This window comes from Bactrocera tryoni, chromosome 1, assembly GCF_016617805.1.
Source record: "Bactrocera tryoni isolate S06 chromosome 1, CSIRO_BtryS06_freeze2, whole genome shotgun sequence".
In the NCBI taxonomy this organism is placed as follows: domain Eukaryota; kingdom Metazoa; phylum Arthropoda; class Insecta; order Diptera; family Tephritidae; genus Bactrocera; species Bactrocera tryoni.
The window spans coordinates 2516303-2535609 of NC_052499.1; the positions used below are offsets into that span (position 1 = coordinate 2516303).

Genomic DNA, 19307 nt, shown 5'->3' on the forward strand with positions numbered 1-19307 from the left:
TAGTATATAATACTATTCAAACGCTCTACAACGTTTTGTTTTGTTTATCACTTTTATTATTGTTATCTAATTACAGTGTTGTTGCAGGCGACCAATTGACTTGACTAATGTGAAACCGCACGCTATCGGGCACAAGTAGCAACTGTCGGTCTGTAGAATTCAAACACCCATTGCTACTAGATTTTGAGTGTAGTCGGGTAAGCAAGTGCATATGTGCATACACACAGCTGAAATATTTGAGCATGTTTATTAGAATTTTATTTTTGTTTTGCTCTCTCTTTCAGCTATAGAAACTGTTGCACTGATGTTAGGAGAGTTGCGTGCTCTTGAATATATGTATGTATGTATATATTTGAAAAAGGCATTAGGACATTTTTTTATAATTTTTCAATATTTTATTTTCATTCCTCTAAATCATACCGCAAACTTCTATATTAAATGCTTAGATATTTAAAATCATCAAAGCAATAGCCACTTTGTTAACGTAAACAAACGCACGATCAGTAGGTGAGAGATAAGATGACGAGAGAGCGAAAACGTGTTAGAGAGTAAAATAGCATAGGATGGAAGGTGAGTTGAGATTATGAGCATTTTTCTTTAGTTTACTCTTTCGTTGCATTTTTGTAAGATAGGCGAGTGAGTGAGAGAGAGAGTCAGGTGAATGCATGCAAACAGGTATTCTGAAGAGTTCACTTAACCTGTTACACTTTTCAATATTTGCTTTTATTTACTCCTTCGTTGCACTCACTTTGAAACGTGCTCTCAATAGCGGTTCGTAAGGTGTGCTCAGCGTTTACTTACTTGTTCTTCGAGATGCACAAAATTTATCTTTAGCAGGTCAATGAACTTCGCTTTGTCAATTGATCTTGCCACGTTGTGAGAAAGAAATGTTTATTCGGGATCTGCCTCAAATAATGCCGCATTGCCACATCCAATATCACAACCAAATTTGATAGCAAATATCTTTACCAAAGCCAGTTTGAGATTCATTTGGGGTAAAGGCTTTATAGTTTATAGTAGAAAAGTGTTTGTTTAGTATTGATTCAAATAAAAATATTACAATTATTTTAAGAACGTTCCAACGATGTAGAAAATTAGTGTTATTAAATATCTATAATTAAAATATGATGTGTTGTTGTTTAAGAAATTGTATACCAGTTTTCTCCCCAAAACCATTTAGTTGAGAATTTTGATTTATAAAAATTTGCTGATTGAAATGAATTGGTGTTCTTTATTTCGAAACATTGAATTTCGTTATTATTTCTACCATAATATTACACTATCTAATCTAGTTCCTAAAAGGTTTTAACATTTTGTTGTTACCTTGTCTAAATATTGTAAAGGTCTGCTTAAGCAGGTATCGGAATTCGATTTTATTTTATGTCTCAAAGTATAATATTTCAAAACCAACTAATGTTAAATGTAAACAGAAACTATAAAAAAACTGTCAGACCATAAAGGTCTTAACCACAAAAACACGATTAACGTTGAAACAATAACTATTCATAAAAAATTAAAATGTTCAAGAATCAAAAGCTTAATATCTTTAATGTTATACAACATCTACAACTAAAACAAATTCTCGTTTGTGAAAAGACTAATCCAGGTTTTCAGATGTTTGTGCGGTAAATATTTGATTTCAAGCTCTTCGTCTATATTAAGGCATTTCGGCTGCGCATTTTCCACATCTTTCGCTTCGACTGGTTGCCATTGAATCGGCTCGATTTCGGTACAATTCGGATTGCCTGTTGCCGCGAATGCCGTCCACATACCAATCATGCGTTGAATTGTTTTGAATTCACCGCTTGTGGGTGGTAATTTGTCGGCGCTCGCATTGTAGAACATATAAGAGAGCTCATCGGCATGACATACTCCGCGAGCGGAGCGTCCGCAGTGCAGAGTGCGAGAGTGATTGTAATGCGGTGAATCGAATGCAAAACGATAAAGATAAGTAGGCACATTAGACGCGTAGGCAGCACGTGCTGAGAGAGTACGTTGTATGTCAACGAGAAAGTGTCTGTAAGTCAAGAGCTGTAAGCAATAGAAACATAATACTATATAATTGAAATGTTAAATAAATTGCTGTTTCATATAGTACCTCCAAGTATTGATACAGATGTTTACTACAATGCGGCTCCGCTTTACCAAAATGCGCTTCCCTCAGGCGTAGACCCAATTCTTTGCAGTTCTGCATATCACACTCTTTTTTCACAATTTTCGGTAAAACTGCCACACAATCTCCGAGCTCATTAATTAAATGCGGATTTTTTACAGTCTCATTATAATGCAACATGCCTTCGTCGGCTGTGAAACCCAACAGTATTGGGATTTCATTGCTCCAAGACGTTATGAGTAGATCTTTAAATGGTTTTGTCAACAAACCGTTCTCGCTTTCGTACGGTTCCACCACTGGTGTGAAAGAGAAAAATGCACGTTCATCATTCTCATGTGGCTGCCTGAACTCTTTATAAAATTGTATTAGTTTTGAACCGCTAACATTTGAGAGATAAGAGAATACATCTTTATCTATATTTTCACCACAGTAGCCTAATTCTACGGCCAGCCAATAGGCGCGATTTTTGGGTTCCTGTTCTGTCCATGGGCAAAGTGCTGTACCTGATTGCAATATCGCCTTATGGAAGAGGCCCTGCGTTTTCGGCGTAAGCATAAGCAGATGTGTAGCAGCGGCACCAGCACTTTCGCCGAATATTGTCACATTGTTGGGATCACCATTGAAGCTGGCGATGTTCTCATGAATCCAACGTAAAACGAATAATTGATCCTTCAGGCCTGCATTACCAGGCACTTGTACATCAGGATCCGGTAGCGAGAGGAAACCTAAAATAAGTTGATTTATAAATTTGTTGAAAATGATAGGGAGGCAAATACATACTAACCTAAAGCACCCAGCCTATAGTTAAAAGTCACTAAGACGATTTCTCTCTCCATGAAATAATCGGGTGCATAAACATCACGTGTAGCTTCACCAAAACGAAAGCCACCGCCATAGATCCAAACCATTACAGGTAGTGGCTTAGTAGATTTTAGCTGCAACGATTTAATAGCGCAATATACATATAAATGACATTGATCGAACTTAATAAATATACGTATATGCTCAAATGTTTTATAATGATCGATGGCTCTCTCACCTTCTTAGCGTATACATTTAAATATAAACAGTCCTCAGAGCCTTGAGTGATGCCCAGGACGAAGTGTTTTTGCAATGGTACATTTCCCAACTTGGTGCAATTACGCACTCCCGTCCAAGGTTCTGGTGGTTGCGGCGTCCGAAAGCGTAATTCACCAAGTGGCGGTTTAGCGTATGGTATGCCTTCAAAGGCATAAAAGTGGTGGTTGTAGACGCTTTTACGTTTAACACCTTTAACTTGTCCGTACTTAGTGGGTATGATAGTCGTTTCACTGGTTGTTGCCTGATATTGTTGTATGCGATGGGCCATCAGTCTGGGAAATTTATTATCAATAAATATTATGAAATTTAGTTAAGTTTTATTTTGATCATATTTAATTTGAGGAAATATTTCAAATTTGACTTGTTGTTGTTTACCAAAAGAAGAACAGAATAGGTACATTGCGACAAAAGGGCAAATTGTCATTAGGTTCCCGGATAAATGATATTTAAAACAAGTAAGGAAGGGCTAAGTTCGGGTGTCACCGAACATTTTATACTCTCGCATGGTAAAGTTATAATCAAGATTTCATAATACGTCATTTACATATTTTTCAAATACCGTATTTTTGTAAAGTTTTATTCCGCTATCATCATTGGTTCCTAATGTATATGTTATACAGAGAAGGCATCAGATGGAATTCAAAATAGCGTTATATTGGAAGAAGGCGTGGTTGTAAACCGATTTCACCCATATTTTGTACATGTCATCACGGTGTTAAGAAAATATTATATACCGAATTTCATTGAAATCGGTATAGTAGTTCCCGAGATATGGTTTTTGGTCCATAAGTGGGCGAGGCCACGCCCATTTTCAATTTTAAAAAAAGGCCTGGGTGCAGCTTCCTTCTGCCACTTCTTCCGTAAAATTTAGTGTTTCAGACGTTTTTTGTTAGTCGGTTAACGCACTTTTAGTGATTTTGAACATAACCTTTCTATGGGAGGTGGGCGTGGTTATTATCCGATTTCTTCCACTTTTGAACTGTATATGGAAATGCCTGAAGAAAACGACTTTGTAGACTTTGGTTGACATAGCTATAGTAGTTTCGAGATATGTAGAAAAACTTAGTAGGGGGCGGGGCCACGCCCACTTTTCCAAAAACAATTGCGTCCAAATATGCCCCTCCCTAATGCGATCCTTTGTGCCAAATTTCACTTTAATATCTTTATTTATGGCTTAGTTATGACACTTTATAGGTTTTCGGTTTCCGCCATTTTGTGGGCGTGGCAGTTGGCCGATTTTGGCCATCTTCGAACTTAACCTTCTTATGGAGCCAAGGAATACGTGTACCAAGTTTCATCATGATATCTCAATTTTTACTCAAGTTACAGCTTGCACGGACGGACGGACAGACGGACGGACAGACGGACGGACGGACAGACAGACATCCGGATTTCGACTCTACTCGTCGCCCTGATCACTTTGGTATATATAACCCTATATCTGACTCTTTTAGTTTTAGGACTTACAAACAACCGTTATGTGAACAAAACTATAATACTCTCGTTAGCAACATTGTTGCGAGAGTATAAAAAAAAATTATTTTGCTAAGTTGGTAGGACTGTCCTTAGCTACCACCTATTAGAGCGATATGTCAACCAGTTTATTTACAATTTTTACAATGGATAAAAATATCAAACAAAGAATTTGTTTCAAATTTTGTATTTATAACTAAATTTCGAGTGCGGAATCGTTTCAAATGTTAGAAAAAGCTTACGGTAATTCAATGAGAGAGATACAAAGTCTTCAAAGACGATCGAGCGAGGCCTCTTTCAATTGATAAAATTAAAAAAAGTGAAGGATATGGTGCTCGAACACCGTGAGATAAGTGTTAAAGAGATGGCAAGAGAGCTCGACATCTCGCGCGAGTCCGCTCGAATGATTTTGGAAACGCGTTCTTGTTCGACTTGCCCGATAAGGCTGAATTTTTTTCATCGTAAACGAGTCTCTTTCAACATTCATGGAAAGCATTATAACTGCCGATTAGACATGGATTTATGAGTTTGACGTGCAAGCAAGTCAAGAATCGTTGAAATGGAAGGAAAAAAAACGAGGCGAACCAAAAAAAAAAAAAAAACTCGCCAAAGCCGCTCAAAAATCCAGGTGATGCTCATCGTTTTTTTCCATATTAGAGGTTTGGTGCATCATGAATTTGTTCCGTTGGGAAAGACGTTGATCGTTTTTAAGAAGTTATATTTGACCGTACTGCGGCATTTGCCTGAGAACATCCGTCGAGAACGGCGGGAATTGTATAAGAACAACTCATGGAATTTACACGATTATAATGCACCATCGTATAGAGCCAGAATCCAATGAATACCATCGATCAACCACCGTATTCACCATATTTGGCTTCTTGTGATTTTTTCTTGTTCACGAAACTGAAATTCCCGCTCCAGGGAACCCGTTTTCAGGCGATCGTAGAGACAAAACAAAATTTGCTGATGATGATTTGGGATGAGTATATTACATATGATGGAGATTACTTTGAAGGCGACCAAATCAATATTGATGAATAATTAAACATATTGTGTTTTATTTGCAATTTCTGGGTACTTTTTCATCACAATGTATAAGAAAAGCTTCGTTCATACTTTTAAAGCAAAGAAATTGTACTGCTCTTGATAGTTAGCTTAGATTTGCTGCACATATTGAATAAAGACTAACTACTTGTATAATCCTCTCAAATACTTTTGGAATGAAACATTGTTTTCAAAAATGCTGCGAAGAGGGACAGAATAACGAAATTGCACGGCTCTAAGTTACTTCGAAGCTCACTTAGTACTTAATACTCAGTACATGTAAGTCTCTTCGGGGTAGTAAACAATTTTATTAATCTATCAATACGTTGTTAATCTCAGCATTTGCTGACTACAGTTTTTCCCGTTTCATCATTAGTTTGCTCTGGAATTTCTGGTAAAAAAGGTCTGCAATAGTAAAAAAAATGTTTGATTCAACAAACAGTAGTTCCCTTTAGCGGTAAAATACGGATTGTTGCGACCCTCCATCTTTTCGATACCATTTCTGTAGTAAGGTTCAAGATCAATAACGCTATGTATGGTAATAGGCGCTGCCAGCCGATTGTTGTGTTACAAAAATTGCTTCAATCAATATATTATAAACTATAATTCACAAATTACTGATCCGACAGCTATCAAATTTTGTACACGCGCCTTTTGAAGTTTAGGGCTAACTAAAAGTCATATGGATTTAAGTCTGGTAACGCATATATGTGTCAGGGGACTTTTGACTGAACCCTATTATGTGGAAGCAACAACTAAGTTCTCCTGCACAAGGGAATGTATGTGTATCTTTACTAAATTGCGTCATTCCATTTGATTTATACCAGTTGCATTTTCATTTCGCCACTGAAATTGTTGAATAATTTCGAAATTACAGTTTATATATAAACTACCAGCTTTCAGTACGGTATATGTATGTTTTCCATATTTTTTCGAAAAAGAACAATACAAACAAATACGTCTAGTCAGAAAGCGAAAGCAACAAGTTGTTTTCGTTGAAAGTGAAATCGATTGGACATTGTAATTTACGTCAATATTTATATTTTGATTACGCGCTGCAGATTATACATTTTTATGAGCAGTTTGCTTCTTTATACGAGCTTAATATGTTGAACTAAGTCGTTCACCTAACTGCTGTAGGAAATGCTACAGAAATGGGAGAATGTTTTCAAGTACGTTAATTGAGTAGAACAAATAGTTTTGCAATTCTTTGGAAATTTTGTATTTTGTTTATATATTTCAGCAACAAGTTGCTATTTCAAAAAATTCTTTTTACATTTTTGTGCTTTATTTGTCACTTTATAATATATTTGATTTTGTAAGTTATTCTAGAATTCTCTTTTGGCTCTTTACTGAATCATAAATTATACAAGTTTGTTTAGAATAATATTTACTTATCACATACTTCACGGCCATCTGCAACAAATTGATAAGAGGCACGTTGATATCGACCATTTTCACGGTAAAGATAAATATAGATCAGTTATCAAAACGCACGTGTCAAATGGAAGAAAATCGAACTTTACTTTATATTTAGTTCGACGCAAAGTATTATAGAGAAAAATTGTTCATGATTAGTGAAACGTCGAGCGCGAACTGACTTAGTATTCTAGTATATGAAAGTTGTCGCTTAGCTGCGTTCTTATCGGCATATAAATACATACATAAGTATATTTGTGAAAATTATTGTATTATATACATACATATGTATGTGTTTATGGGCACTTGGATTAACGGGCAGTAGCTTTGTTTATCAAGTGTAATTGCTCTATGAACTTAGATGTGTGCGTGTGCATATTAATGTGTGCATTTTAACTCACTGAATTCTTCTATCAGCTTGTTTATTTTATACCCTATATATGAATTCGCTATTGTCTATCTTACTCAAATATACATAATGCAAATAAGTATATGACACTAAAAGTGAAATTAATTAAGTTTGCAGTGAAGCTTTTATTCAAAGTCTGTATATTTTGCTGCGACTAATATTAACTTATACTTTAAGGCTTTTTTAAATCAACAATTGCTTATTTATATAGCCGGTTTTTTAGAAAGGTTCAAGAGATATTACTAGGTATAATCAAAATGCTGGGTAAGAAAAGCTGTATTGCGGCTCTCAGAACAATAAACTTTTTGTCTGGGAAGTATCGACAGTTAACAGCAATTGCAATTGCTGTACGCTAGCTTTAGGAGATCACCAACGCCCGATTATTTTTTTTCTCCTAGACATAGTTCAGCGAATTAAAAGACAGCGGCTACGCTGGCTAGGTCATGTTATCCGGATGGATGGAAACACTCCAGCTCTGAAAGTATTCGACGCAGTACCCGCCGGGGGAAGCAGAGGAAGACCTCCACTCCGTTGGAAGGACCAAGTGGAGAAGGACCTGGCTTCGCTTGGAATATCCAATTGGCGCCACGTAGCGAAAAGAAGAAACGACTGGCGCTGTTGTTAACTCGGCTATAATCGCTTAAGCGGTGTCTACGCCAATAAAGAAGAAAAAGAAAACTATTTATATACGAAAGTAAGACTTTCAATTGTAAAGCAATTTAAAAACGTTTCAATGAAAAATTGAAACAAGTATTGATCGACACAACAGGTTTATTAATATATGCGTTATTAATTATGATACCCTGAACAGGGTATATTAAGTTTGTCATGAAGTTTGTAACACCCAGAAGAAGGCGTCGAAGACCCTATAAAGTATATATATAAATGATCAGTATGTTGAGGTGAGTCGATTTAGCCATGTCCGTCTATCTGTCTGTCTGTTCGTTTGTCCGTCTGTCTGCCTGTATATATACGAACTAGTCCCTCAGTTTTTAAGATATCATTTTGAAATTTTGCCAACGTCATTTTCTTGTCAAGAAGCTGCGCATTTGTCGGAACTGCCGATATCGGACTACTATAACATATAGCTGCGATACAAACTGAATGATCGCAATCGAATGCTTGCATGGGAAACTTCCTCATTGGATAATATATCTTCACGAAATTTGGTATGATTTATGGTTCATAGAAGTAATGTAATATCGGAAGAAATTGTTCAGATCAGCTCACTAAATCATATAGCTGCCAAAAAATCGAACGATCGGAATCAAGGGCTTGTAGGGAAAACTTCCGAATTTGACATGGTATCTTCACGAAATTTGGCATGGATTACTGCTTAATGCAATAATATAATCTCCGAAAAAATTGGTCAGATCGGATTACTATAGCGTATAGCTTCCATACAAACTGAACACATAGTTACTAAAAGAAATGCACCTGTGAAGGGTATATTAGCTGCAGTGCAGCCGAAGTTAACGTTTTTTCTTGTTATTTTTTATTAACCGTAACAAGTTTGCTTTTTAATTGAAGGCAGCGAGAGAACAAATAGTTTTAATGCAATTTCGCAGTGATGCAACGCTGAGAGAGCTTTCGTCTTTCTACCCACTAATTTTTTTATCAATAGCTTTTGTGGTATTTGAAAATTGTCAGCTTCTTCGTTGCGAATTACTCGTACTGTTATTTGCGGCGTAAAGGTGTTAAAATCTCATCTTACGGAACAGAAGTTATACAGGGTCCGGCACTTGAAGCCTATTAAAAAAGCTATTTTACAACTATTTTTATTTATTTCAAAGTACAAAATGTGTGAAATAATCATAAATTCAGGACCAATTTTTGCTTGTGCTCGATATGACCACCTTTGTTTTAACTATGGCCTTGAGACGGTCAAAAAACGAATCGAAAGCTGCCCGAATGTGACTTTGCCGGTATTTTGGCCCACTCACGGACAATGGCTTTCTTCAGCATCTCAAGACTGGTGTATTTTTTACCTCGGACCTTGCTCTCCAAAATAACCCAGAGAGAATAATCCATTGGATTCGCATTTGGTGAATTCGAGAGCCATTGTTTGGTCGTAATGAAGTTCGGAACGTTGTTTTTCAGCCATTCTTGGTTCACACGCGCTTTGTGAGACGGTGCTGAGTCTTCTTGACACGTCCATGGTTTGCGACCGAAATGTTTGTTTGCCCACGTCTTCAAAGCAGCCTCAAGAACACTTTTCCGATAATATGTCGCATTTACTTTGACGACAGGCTCGGTGAAAGCAATTGGAGAGCGCCCATCTGCGGTGACAGCGGCCCAAACCAATATTTGTGGCGGGTGCTGCCTCATGGTGGCCAACCGATGACTTGGATTCTCGTGTGAACGGTCGATCAAGTACACCCCATCGTTTTGAGAGTTTATGAGTTGCTCAATTGGAAAATTTTTTTTTTTTTTAGAAAACACAATGTTCGGAATTTGATCGCTTTCGGCCAAGCTAAGCAACTGCTTCGCTCTCTCAAATCGTACTTGTTGCTGTTTCGGTGTGAGATCATGAGCCTTTTGGAACTTGTAAGGCTCTTCAAGCTTCTTCACTTTCCGAACCATCTCACGTGACGTTGCGGTCTTTTGATGAACACCTCCATGCCGTTTTGCGATGCCACCAGTATCATTGTAACGAGTGAAAGTGCGATAAACAAAAACTCTATTCACATTAAGGTGTTTGAGCTCACGAACAATTGCTGGCTGTGATTTTCCAGCTCTTCACTTTTTTTTGCGTTCACTTTTGGCAAAACGCTTTTGTAACAGCTGATTCCAGAGCGACAGCTGCGCGAACGGTCTGAAGTTGGTTACACTTCGAGTGACGGACCCTGTAAGCATAAATTCCACCAATAACCTAAGCCTGGTGATCAAGTGAAGAATAACTCTTGCCAACTGGTGGTACTTTCGGCGAAAACAAAACTCGAACAAAAAATATGCTCTAAAGATCTCTCATTATTCTTGTTTCATTATACGGCACACAAACATGGACGGTGGCGACCCTTGACAAGAAACTATTAAGAGCATTCCGGAGAACTGTTCTTGGCAAGATCTTAGGAGCCGTCCGCGTGAGGAATGAGTATCGAGGTAGATGAAACCACGAACTGTATGAACTAGACTGCGAACTAGTTAAGCAGATAAAAATTCGAAAAATGCGTTGCTTAGACTATGTCATTCTCAAAACTTCTTCGACTCGAGACCCGTTGATGGACAACGGAAGCAAGGGCACCCACGACTCCAATGGAAAGACCAAATGCATAGCGACTTGTCTTCAATTGGTATACACAACAGGCGCGAACTCACAAAGGATAGAGGAAACTGGCAAATTTTCGTATTGTCGGCCCTGACCGACCCAGGACCGCAATATCATTATTTAATTTGCCATTAAATGCTCCTATATAACATGGAACAGGATATTCAAAAAAAAAAAAAAAAATGCATCAAAACGCTGAAACGTTGCCAAATTGCACGTCTGAGTTAACCACAGGGTGCACAGTGTGTGGTGAGATGCCACCCAAGCCCATGTGAACACAAAAGAAATGCTAAAGTATTACTGAAAGCATGCATAATATTTTTGAACTGTTTTGTTATAAATCGTTTACTTTACTGCTCATCGATGCATTTGACACGTATACCGCAACTGTTTTTACCACTTTTACACGCACACACATACATATGTATATACGAGTTTATCGAAAAGATTTCAGTTGCAGCACAAATATTATGGCGAAGAACAGGGTTCTGTAAAGAGTAGTGAAGCCAAAGTGCAGGCTAATAGTGCCCATACACGAGCACACAAGTGCGTTCGATCGGCATGAATTCGTTTGCCCATACACGACACACAAATCCATTTGGCGTTCGTTCTTCACAGAGTTAACATGTGCGACAGGCAAGCGGAACATTTCTTGGAATTTATTTCTAATGTAGCACTTTTATCTATTTCTTTGTATTTCGTGAATAAGTTATTCCAACTTTTATTTTTCTCAATTTTATTTTTATATTTATCACTTTTCATTTGCCAAATTGAAAATTCATTTTTTATAAGATCAATAAATTCTGATATGAAATCTTTATTAAGGGGGGAGCCTGCTTTAGAAGCTTCAAACAATTGGTTTTTTTTTTTGCTTAAATTTCCTTAAAAATTATCATAGAATATGTCCCAAAGTTATAGATAGGAATTCGAAATATTATCGAAGCTAGAAGGGAAGTGACCGAGCGTCTAGCAGATATACATATGTATAAGCGGTTGGGCAAAAAGCGAAAACTTTGAAGCATGATTTCTCGGTTTTTCATTTTTACGATTATTCTTAATTGGCGGGCAGGATAGAAAAAAACTAAACGTCGTAGGAAGATGGAATTAGGGCAAAGTTTATTAACTTTGGCATTAAATTATCTTATATTTAAACTAAAAAAAATATTAAGAAAAGTCAAATTTTAACATATTTTTAAACAGCATAAAGTAAAATTTTTTTGATCAAAAGCCACTAATTATTCAATTTTTAATAAAATTTTAAATTTTACACTTTTTTTTGGAATTTTCTTAGTTTAACTAGAAGATAAATTAATAAAAAATATGAATCTCTTTGAATTTTTTGTTTCCGATAGAAATTGCGACCTGCATCCTGCCCGCCGTCCGAAAAATGCACATGCGAGATGCATCGGGCAATTGCTTCCCAAAGGCAGAATATCAAAGATTTCGTATCCAAAAAATTTGTGAAAGATGTTCAAATATATAACTATAAAGCCTAGAAATTTCGATTGAATCAATTATTTCTTTCCCTCCCAAAAAAATTCTCAAAAAAATCGATTTTTTGAAGCCTCGAAAGCAGGCTCTTAACACTTGCCATTGTCCGCGATCTTCACTGTTCGGCGACACGAGAGAAATGAGATTTTGTGCGCCGACAACGCCATACACGATAAACATGTTCGCGCACCGATCGTAAAAAATCAAACATTTTCGCGAACATGGATCGGTACGTGAACAAGCCCATACACGATAAACCGCAAACGCACACATACCGATCGAACGCACTTGTGTGCTCGTGTATGGGCGCTTTAAAGCATAACCCAAAAGGTTAACAGACGCCTTTGCTTCCAACTTCCGCGCTTTCCCTTTGGTATTGCCATATTTTCTTCGTAATTGCTGTTGCCGAAATTTTCTATTTTCCAAAGTGCCAGCTTTTACTATTCAGCGTGCCAATTTTCTAACGCTCACCACATTTCACGCCAGTTTCCAGTGTGTGAAAAACGGTTAAAGCTAGTAGCTGGAGTCGCTGCCATTTGGAATTGATTTTAATCAATATTCCAGCATTTCACCCATATTTGCATAGCACAATTTATGATAAAGCGATTATCGGAGAGTTTTTTATTTTGTATTGATTAATTGTATATTTAATTTTTCAAAAATATTTTTCGTTATAAAATTGGTTTTATTACTTTCATTGAAACCACAAAGTATATTTTTTATTTGAAAAATGCAGGAATTTTTAGCTTTTTCTGGCATCAATATTTAGTCTTGAAATAAGTGGCACCAAAAATGGTGTTATTCGTCCAGCAGACAGCGGCGGCTGGCCGCGCATTTACAGCGTTTGAACGCGTTTGTTCTTCATTATAATTTAATAAGCTCCCTGGTGGCGAAAGATTTTGTTTGCCATGCAGTTGCCGTTGGGAATGAGATGTTGGAGATTTTGGTTTTCATATTGGAGCTTTCGGCCGTTTGCGGTCCACCACTCAACTCACGAAAGTGTTGAATTACACCAGCGGGAAGTGCGCTCCGCTTGTCTACGATGTCGCCGAGAATATAAGTTCGCCAATGCCAGCGCCGTCTTTAGGGGTTGAACTGCCTGATACACAGATATATTTATATTAGGGATAAGCTAAGTATTTGCGCGGGCTGAGGAAATGCGCCACATGCTGACTCAAATATCTAGCATTGGCGTGATAAAATAAACGCTTGTTTAATTTCTCATTTGCTTGAATTTTTGTAGCATTTTACTTTGATTTGGTCCCATTCATTTTTTATGTTGGGCAAATACGCTTGAAATAAAATGGTCAACAAGTGTAATTAATGCTCGGCTTATTTGACTTTTGCAAACGCTTAAATCACACTTTTAGATTACTTTTTGCTTAGCGTCGCTTGGCGCTTGCCCCGTGAGTGCTTTCGGTTTATTCCAGCGGCGAAATTTAATTTACTTTTGCACTCATTCTCATTACTTTTATGTTGAAATTTAAAGTACGAAGTTGCATTTTGCTTATACAATGCGAACTTTCGCCGATTGAATAAGACCGTAACATACTTTGATCTGTTCAAAAGTGAATTTTTACTTTCTCATAATTGGGGAATAATTTAATTTCGGCAGCTTTGCTTCAGCAAAATTCCTGCCAACTGTTGGCACAATAATTGCCGAAATCGACAATCGATTGCAGTGCCATTAAATTGAAAAGTTGTTTTCCCATATGAAATAGCAAACATAAATATGGAATTACAACAAAAGTAACTGAAAAGTTAATAAAAGTTGGAGAATTTCGCACAATTTGGCACCGACATGTAATCAGGAATTTGAGCAATATGAATTTTGTGCATACGAATATGCATATAAATATACATTCTTTCTGGTATATATGCATACAAATGTGCATGCACGTCGTTTTAATCCTGTGGGAAAGCTTAAACAATTTAAATAAGTTTTTAGTAGCAGCAGTATTCCTGAAAATACAAAAATACAGGGCAACTGGTGTTTGTTGGTTTCTATTCATTTTGCTACGACCAAATAGTGGGTTTTAGAATTCACACATTTAAGACTTGGTTTTACATGAACAGTTGTTCCATAAATTTATGTAAAAGTATGATAGAGTTGCAGAGGCTTCTTTCCGGCTGCAAATCTCAACCATGACTGTGTCTAATCTTTTAGAAAATCGCCCATCTGACACAAAGTCTTTCTATTCTGAAGCTTGAGTGAGTTTATTCCTCTTAATTTTATTTAGAAAATCTGTTTTTTCGCAAACTTCAGTATTTTTCATTTTAGTTTTCTTTATATTTATGTTATGGCTTCTACAACTCAATTTTCAAATTTGCCTCCTGTTGACCGCTGGTCATTCAATAAAACTAGGCTGGTAACGGTAGACCTTCGTGAAACCTTAAGCCGAATATACAAAATTAAATTGACTAAGTCTAGACAAAAAGATCTGCGTGGTTTTCTAATTTTCTTTTTTCCTAATTCTCAGGCAGGATTAGCAGTGTGATTGTAAAGTTCCGTATATGTATATTGTAAGCTACAGTTTCCAACAAAGCCAACTCCTCATCCCTAATTGTTTTTCATATGTACTTAAAAAACCCGCTCTTATATTATATTATGAAAATCGATGATGAAATTCAAAAGGTTTTAACCTCAAAAAATTTTCGTCTCTACTCATCATTAGTGACGTCCTCGTGTTCTAACCAGCTTTGCTATTTAACCTGTAATAAAATATCAAACGAAAGTCTACGTTTTCGAAAGAAATCTAAATTGTAATCTGTTTCCTAGAAATGACTTATTACTCATGGAAGTCAAATTAATTTCACTGTAATTAAAATTCTTACTATAATAATAATAATAGCAAATCTTACTAAATTAACTTAAAACTACAAATATATTTTCTAGAACTAATACGCTTTAGTAATTACCGAAAGCAGAGTATAAATCCCTCGGCCAAGAGAGTCTAATGCACTACAAACGCCGGAGTATGTTAATTTATGTACTCCCGTTACACATACATATGTAAACATGCACATCGCTACAAGTGCGTAGCAGTAAATAAGTGCGATAATTTAAAAGGGCACGCACAAAATTTAAGACTTTATTATAATCAGTTACTCTTTTATTGGTGCAGAACTTTCTTTTGAGCATTGTCGATTCCTTTTTCACAGGCTATAAAATCATGTAAACATTTCTTCTGTGCGATGTTGATTTCTTCTTCCCTTTCGTGCTGCTTTATTGCTTTTTACGGTAAAGTGCTTTAGTTGAAAAGTAAGTCAATTTGTAAAGGACAGCAAAGAATCGAAAGTGGCATGCAACGAACAAAAAAATGTTACTAAACAGACGAGACTGTGTTGCAAACGGCAAAAGGCCGGCAAAAATAAAGTGGCTTATTTGGATTTTTGGTGTGAGTTGTTGCCCAAGCAGTAAAAAGTTGAGTAAATACCTTAAGTATTTATTGTTGTTGTGCCTATATTTTGGCTGCCCTTTATGCTTAAACGCATGACCCTGTGACAGACTGGCTATTCATAAATAACTGTGTGTATGTTGATGGTTTACATGTAATAATGCGTTCCCTATATTGTGTGCGTAATTGATAGAATTTCTCCGAAAAGTAAGGTGCGTATATTCTATGATAACCGATTTGTATCACACGCTATATACAGCACATTAGAAACCCCAGGAGGTAATATCTAGAGGTGGCGTTTCAGTTTGAGTTATGACGGGTTGATTCTTTATTAAAGATAGGCATAAAATGCATCAATGAACACTAGAAACGACTTTTGCATATCGATGGTATTCTTGGTAAATTGTGATGCCCATTATGACATAAATCATTTTACTTTTATGCTTCAGTCGAAAAAATTTGCTCGTAAATTAACTATTTGACGCCGTTAGCCTCCCACAATAGTTTTCCTAGGACAGATCAAAATATTCTATGCTGAAAAACTACTAAGGATCAAAATCTGAAAAGGCTGCTGGCACTTGTGTAAATTTGATATAGGTCAGTCTTCATTAGACCCAGCTGCTGTGCCCATATGATCGCAGTACTATTCAAAATCTAACTGCGGTAAAATTGTTGACCAATAAAGCAAAAATTTTGGTCACATTAACAAATTTTTGATATTTCTAAAAGAATAAGTCTTATTTAAATACCTACTGGGTTTTCATTGTACATATAAAGTTAAGTTTGTACATACATACACACATATAAGGCGTTATTTCATTATATTTCATTTGAATTTTTTTTTTTGGCATATTTCTTAACATAACATGACTGTTTCAATATTTTCAGCTATTCTAATGCGCATATAATGACATTTTTAATGCTACTGGCCTTAAGTAGCTGCCTAAGCATATCAGCCTATTTAGTTGCCATAAAATTTTGTGTGTCTCGGTGTCTGTTTTGCATGCTTATTTAACATTTTACTTAGGCTTACATTCTAGCGTCTCTTAAGGCTTCCACAAAAAGAATGTGGCGCATAGCGAAATGCCAGACAAGTATATAAAGCTTCCAACAAAAAAAAATATAATTACATATAACTTTGTTGCAAGCATCATTTCGACTGAGGATGCCTTTGTTGCGGGCCTTTCACTTTGCGCCTATAAAAATTTATGTATGCTCGCTGCGATGTTGTAAGAGCAACTTGCACGCTAAATGAAATTTTAAAGTTTCCTTTGTTATAATCGCTTTTCACTTTTTCGCAGACGCTGTAATGGGTTTGGCTTCATTGTGCAGCTTTGCTGTTGTTAAGCGATTTCATTACTACCTCGCGTTCGCGTAGGCGTATGAGTAACTTCAGTTGTTCCTTTAATTAGCTGGTTATAGCGTAATGGTTGCGTCTCGGCCGAAAACTTTGGCTGCACGCAAAGTAGAGTTTTTAAGCACCACTGAAAACTGCCAATAATTTCGGGAGAAAAGTGTAAAAAGTAAGATACTTCAAGCAGTTACTACCGCAAAGGTGGTGCAAGAAGCCATTACGCCACGGCTTATCACTTTGGACTGAGTTGTTCTGAGTATTTGGGTTTCGTATAAGTAGATTAATAGACTGCTTGGATTCGCATATATTTTGATCTAACTGTAAGTGCACACTTTGTTGCTTGAAAATGCTCTCACTTCTATAAATGTTTAAGTGTTAAAGTGATTTCGAATACAAATAATGATTCAACTGCTTAATTTATAAATCAGCGGAAATAACTTAGAATATTTGCTAGTTATTATGTAACAATGAAACGTAAGCTTTATAGTACCGCTAAACTCGGGTCCCCCAGAGCTTTCAACCTACTTTACGTTGAGATGTGTTTGGAGTAGTTCACTGCAGCAGCGCGGATATAGCAACAAAGTTATATGCTATGACATTGAGCTGAAATGGATGAAACTTTACGAGTGTGGCTTAACTTATATGTGACATCTTGCTTGAATGCATTCTATGAACATAGCTCAGTACACTTTATAATCGGCAAAATCAAATAGAGTTTAAATTATAATCAGGTATACAGTATTCAGATCTTATGAGAATGTTATGAACTTAACAAGGAAAGGCGCAATAAAATTACAGAGATATACAATATTGTGGCGAGGAGTAAATCGGCGCTCAGTTAGACATTTGATTCACTCGTTGGCAGAAGCTTTTCCGACTCCTATCGATACGTCATCATATTATACGATAAATAAATACTGGAGGTCCCTAACTTTCTGAAGAAATACTACAGTTTTTTCTACACTTTACTTTCTACACTTTACAATGGAGGTGGCTAACATATTTAACACTTCGTAACTATATTTCTACTAAATTAACAACAAAGCAATGTTTGACAAAGCAAAGAGAAGGTGAAAGTAGAAATAGCTGGCAGCAGTGAATAAATGGCGATTATCCGCAATGTTGTTCTTAAAAATTATCTGTTTGTTGCATAAGATGTGTTTCGAAGCTAAACGAAGCCAAGTGAATTGTGGTGTGAGCTACCCGGATTTAGAACTCAAATATAACATTAATAAGAAATATTTAATCTGCACAATCCAATGAGGATTTAAAAAGGGCCAAGTGCTGACTTCAGTCTTTTATTGACACCTAATTCTGTAACTTGATACAGATATATTTTGAACTGATTGCGTGCCAGAAATTCAGCCCGTTGGAAAACACAGTCTTTGTTAACGCCATCCACCCTCAATCACAAAGAGATGAGTTTATCATTCCCGTTAGATGTCAATTATTAAGAAACTGCCTAGATTTTTCTGTCTTTTCAATTCGGCCCCCATGGAATTCAGCGTCCATAATTCAGTTTAATATTATCAATAATAATATTAAATTTAATGGAAATAGTTTCTTATTCTTTGGAATCTCTCAATCTTTCTTAATATAATAAGTCTTCATACCACATTTATTCAGACTATCAAAATGCATCGCTTAATATTCTCACGAATGCTAAATAAAACGCGGTGTATTTTTGGAGACTTGCGGAACAACCCTCGTGAGCACAAATGGATCGCATTGATAAGCGTAGTCTTAGTGACACGTAGGGTTCAGATATCAGCTAGCTGCAGTCATAATCAGAATAGAATATCAAATGATTATGCATGCAACAAGCAGCTTAAATTTTCTTATTGATAAAGACATTTCCTTATCTGCAGAGACGCTGCTTCCATGGCGAAGCAAGCTGTGTTCGCTGTCACTTGCGTCTGTATTCCAAATTAATACATTGCAACGTTGACATGTGTCTGTATGTATACATATTCAGCAGTTTACTGTTTGAAACGTATATGCTTGCTGTTACTTATACTTGACTAAATTTAACATTTCCACTGAGTTTGCTTGCGACATTGTGTCTCAGCTGTGAGCGGGTCGTGCCTTTTCACTTTCTTCGCAAGTGAATGTAGCTCATAATGAAAGCTGTTGAGAGTTGAAGTTTCGCTAAGCAAACTGTGTTGGGATAGCGCACAAAATTAGAATTTCAAATTTCAACACTTCTATTGACTCTGGGGTGAAGTCCATGCTTTTCTTGTTAAACGAATTTTGCT

The 19307-nt window shown here is 36.5% G+C and overlaps 1 protein-coding gene and 1 long non-coding RNA gene across 2 annotated transcripts; one reads left to right on the forward strand and one right to left on the reverse strand.

The window, feature by feature from the left end:
* The first annotated feature begins 85 nt into the window (after nucleotides 1-85).
* On the forward strand, nucleotides 86-564 carry LOC120770321. Its single transcript, XR_005704926.1, has 3 exons — nucleotides 86-197; nucleotides 285-340; nucleotides 447-564. It is a non-coding gene; the product is annotated as an uncharacterized LOC120770321 (long non-coding RNA).
* A 647-nt stretch (nucleotides 565-1211) lies between these two features.
* LOC120782575 (esterase B1-like) lies at nucleotides 1212-7295 on the reverse strand. Its single transcript, XM_040114917.1, has 5 exons — nucleotides 7119-7295; nucleotides 3153-3465; nucleotides 2898-3048; nucleotides 2099-2838; nucleotides 1212-2031 (listed from the first exon to the last, which is right to left on the reverse strand). Exons 1-5 carry the CDS (start codon nucleotides 7166-7168, stop codon nucleotides 1570-1572), a joined length of 1716 nt encoding a protein of 571 aa, XP_039970851.1. The 5' UTR covers nucleotides 7169-7295; the 3' UTR covers nucleotides 1212-1569.
* Nucleotides 7296-19307: the final 12012 nt, after the last annotated feature.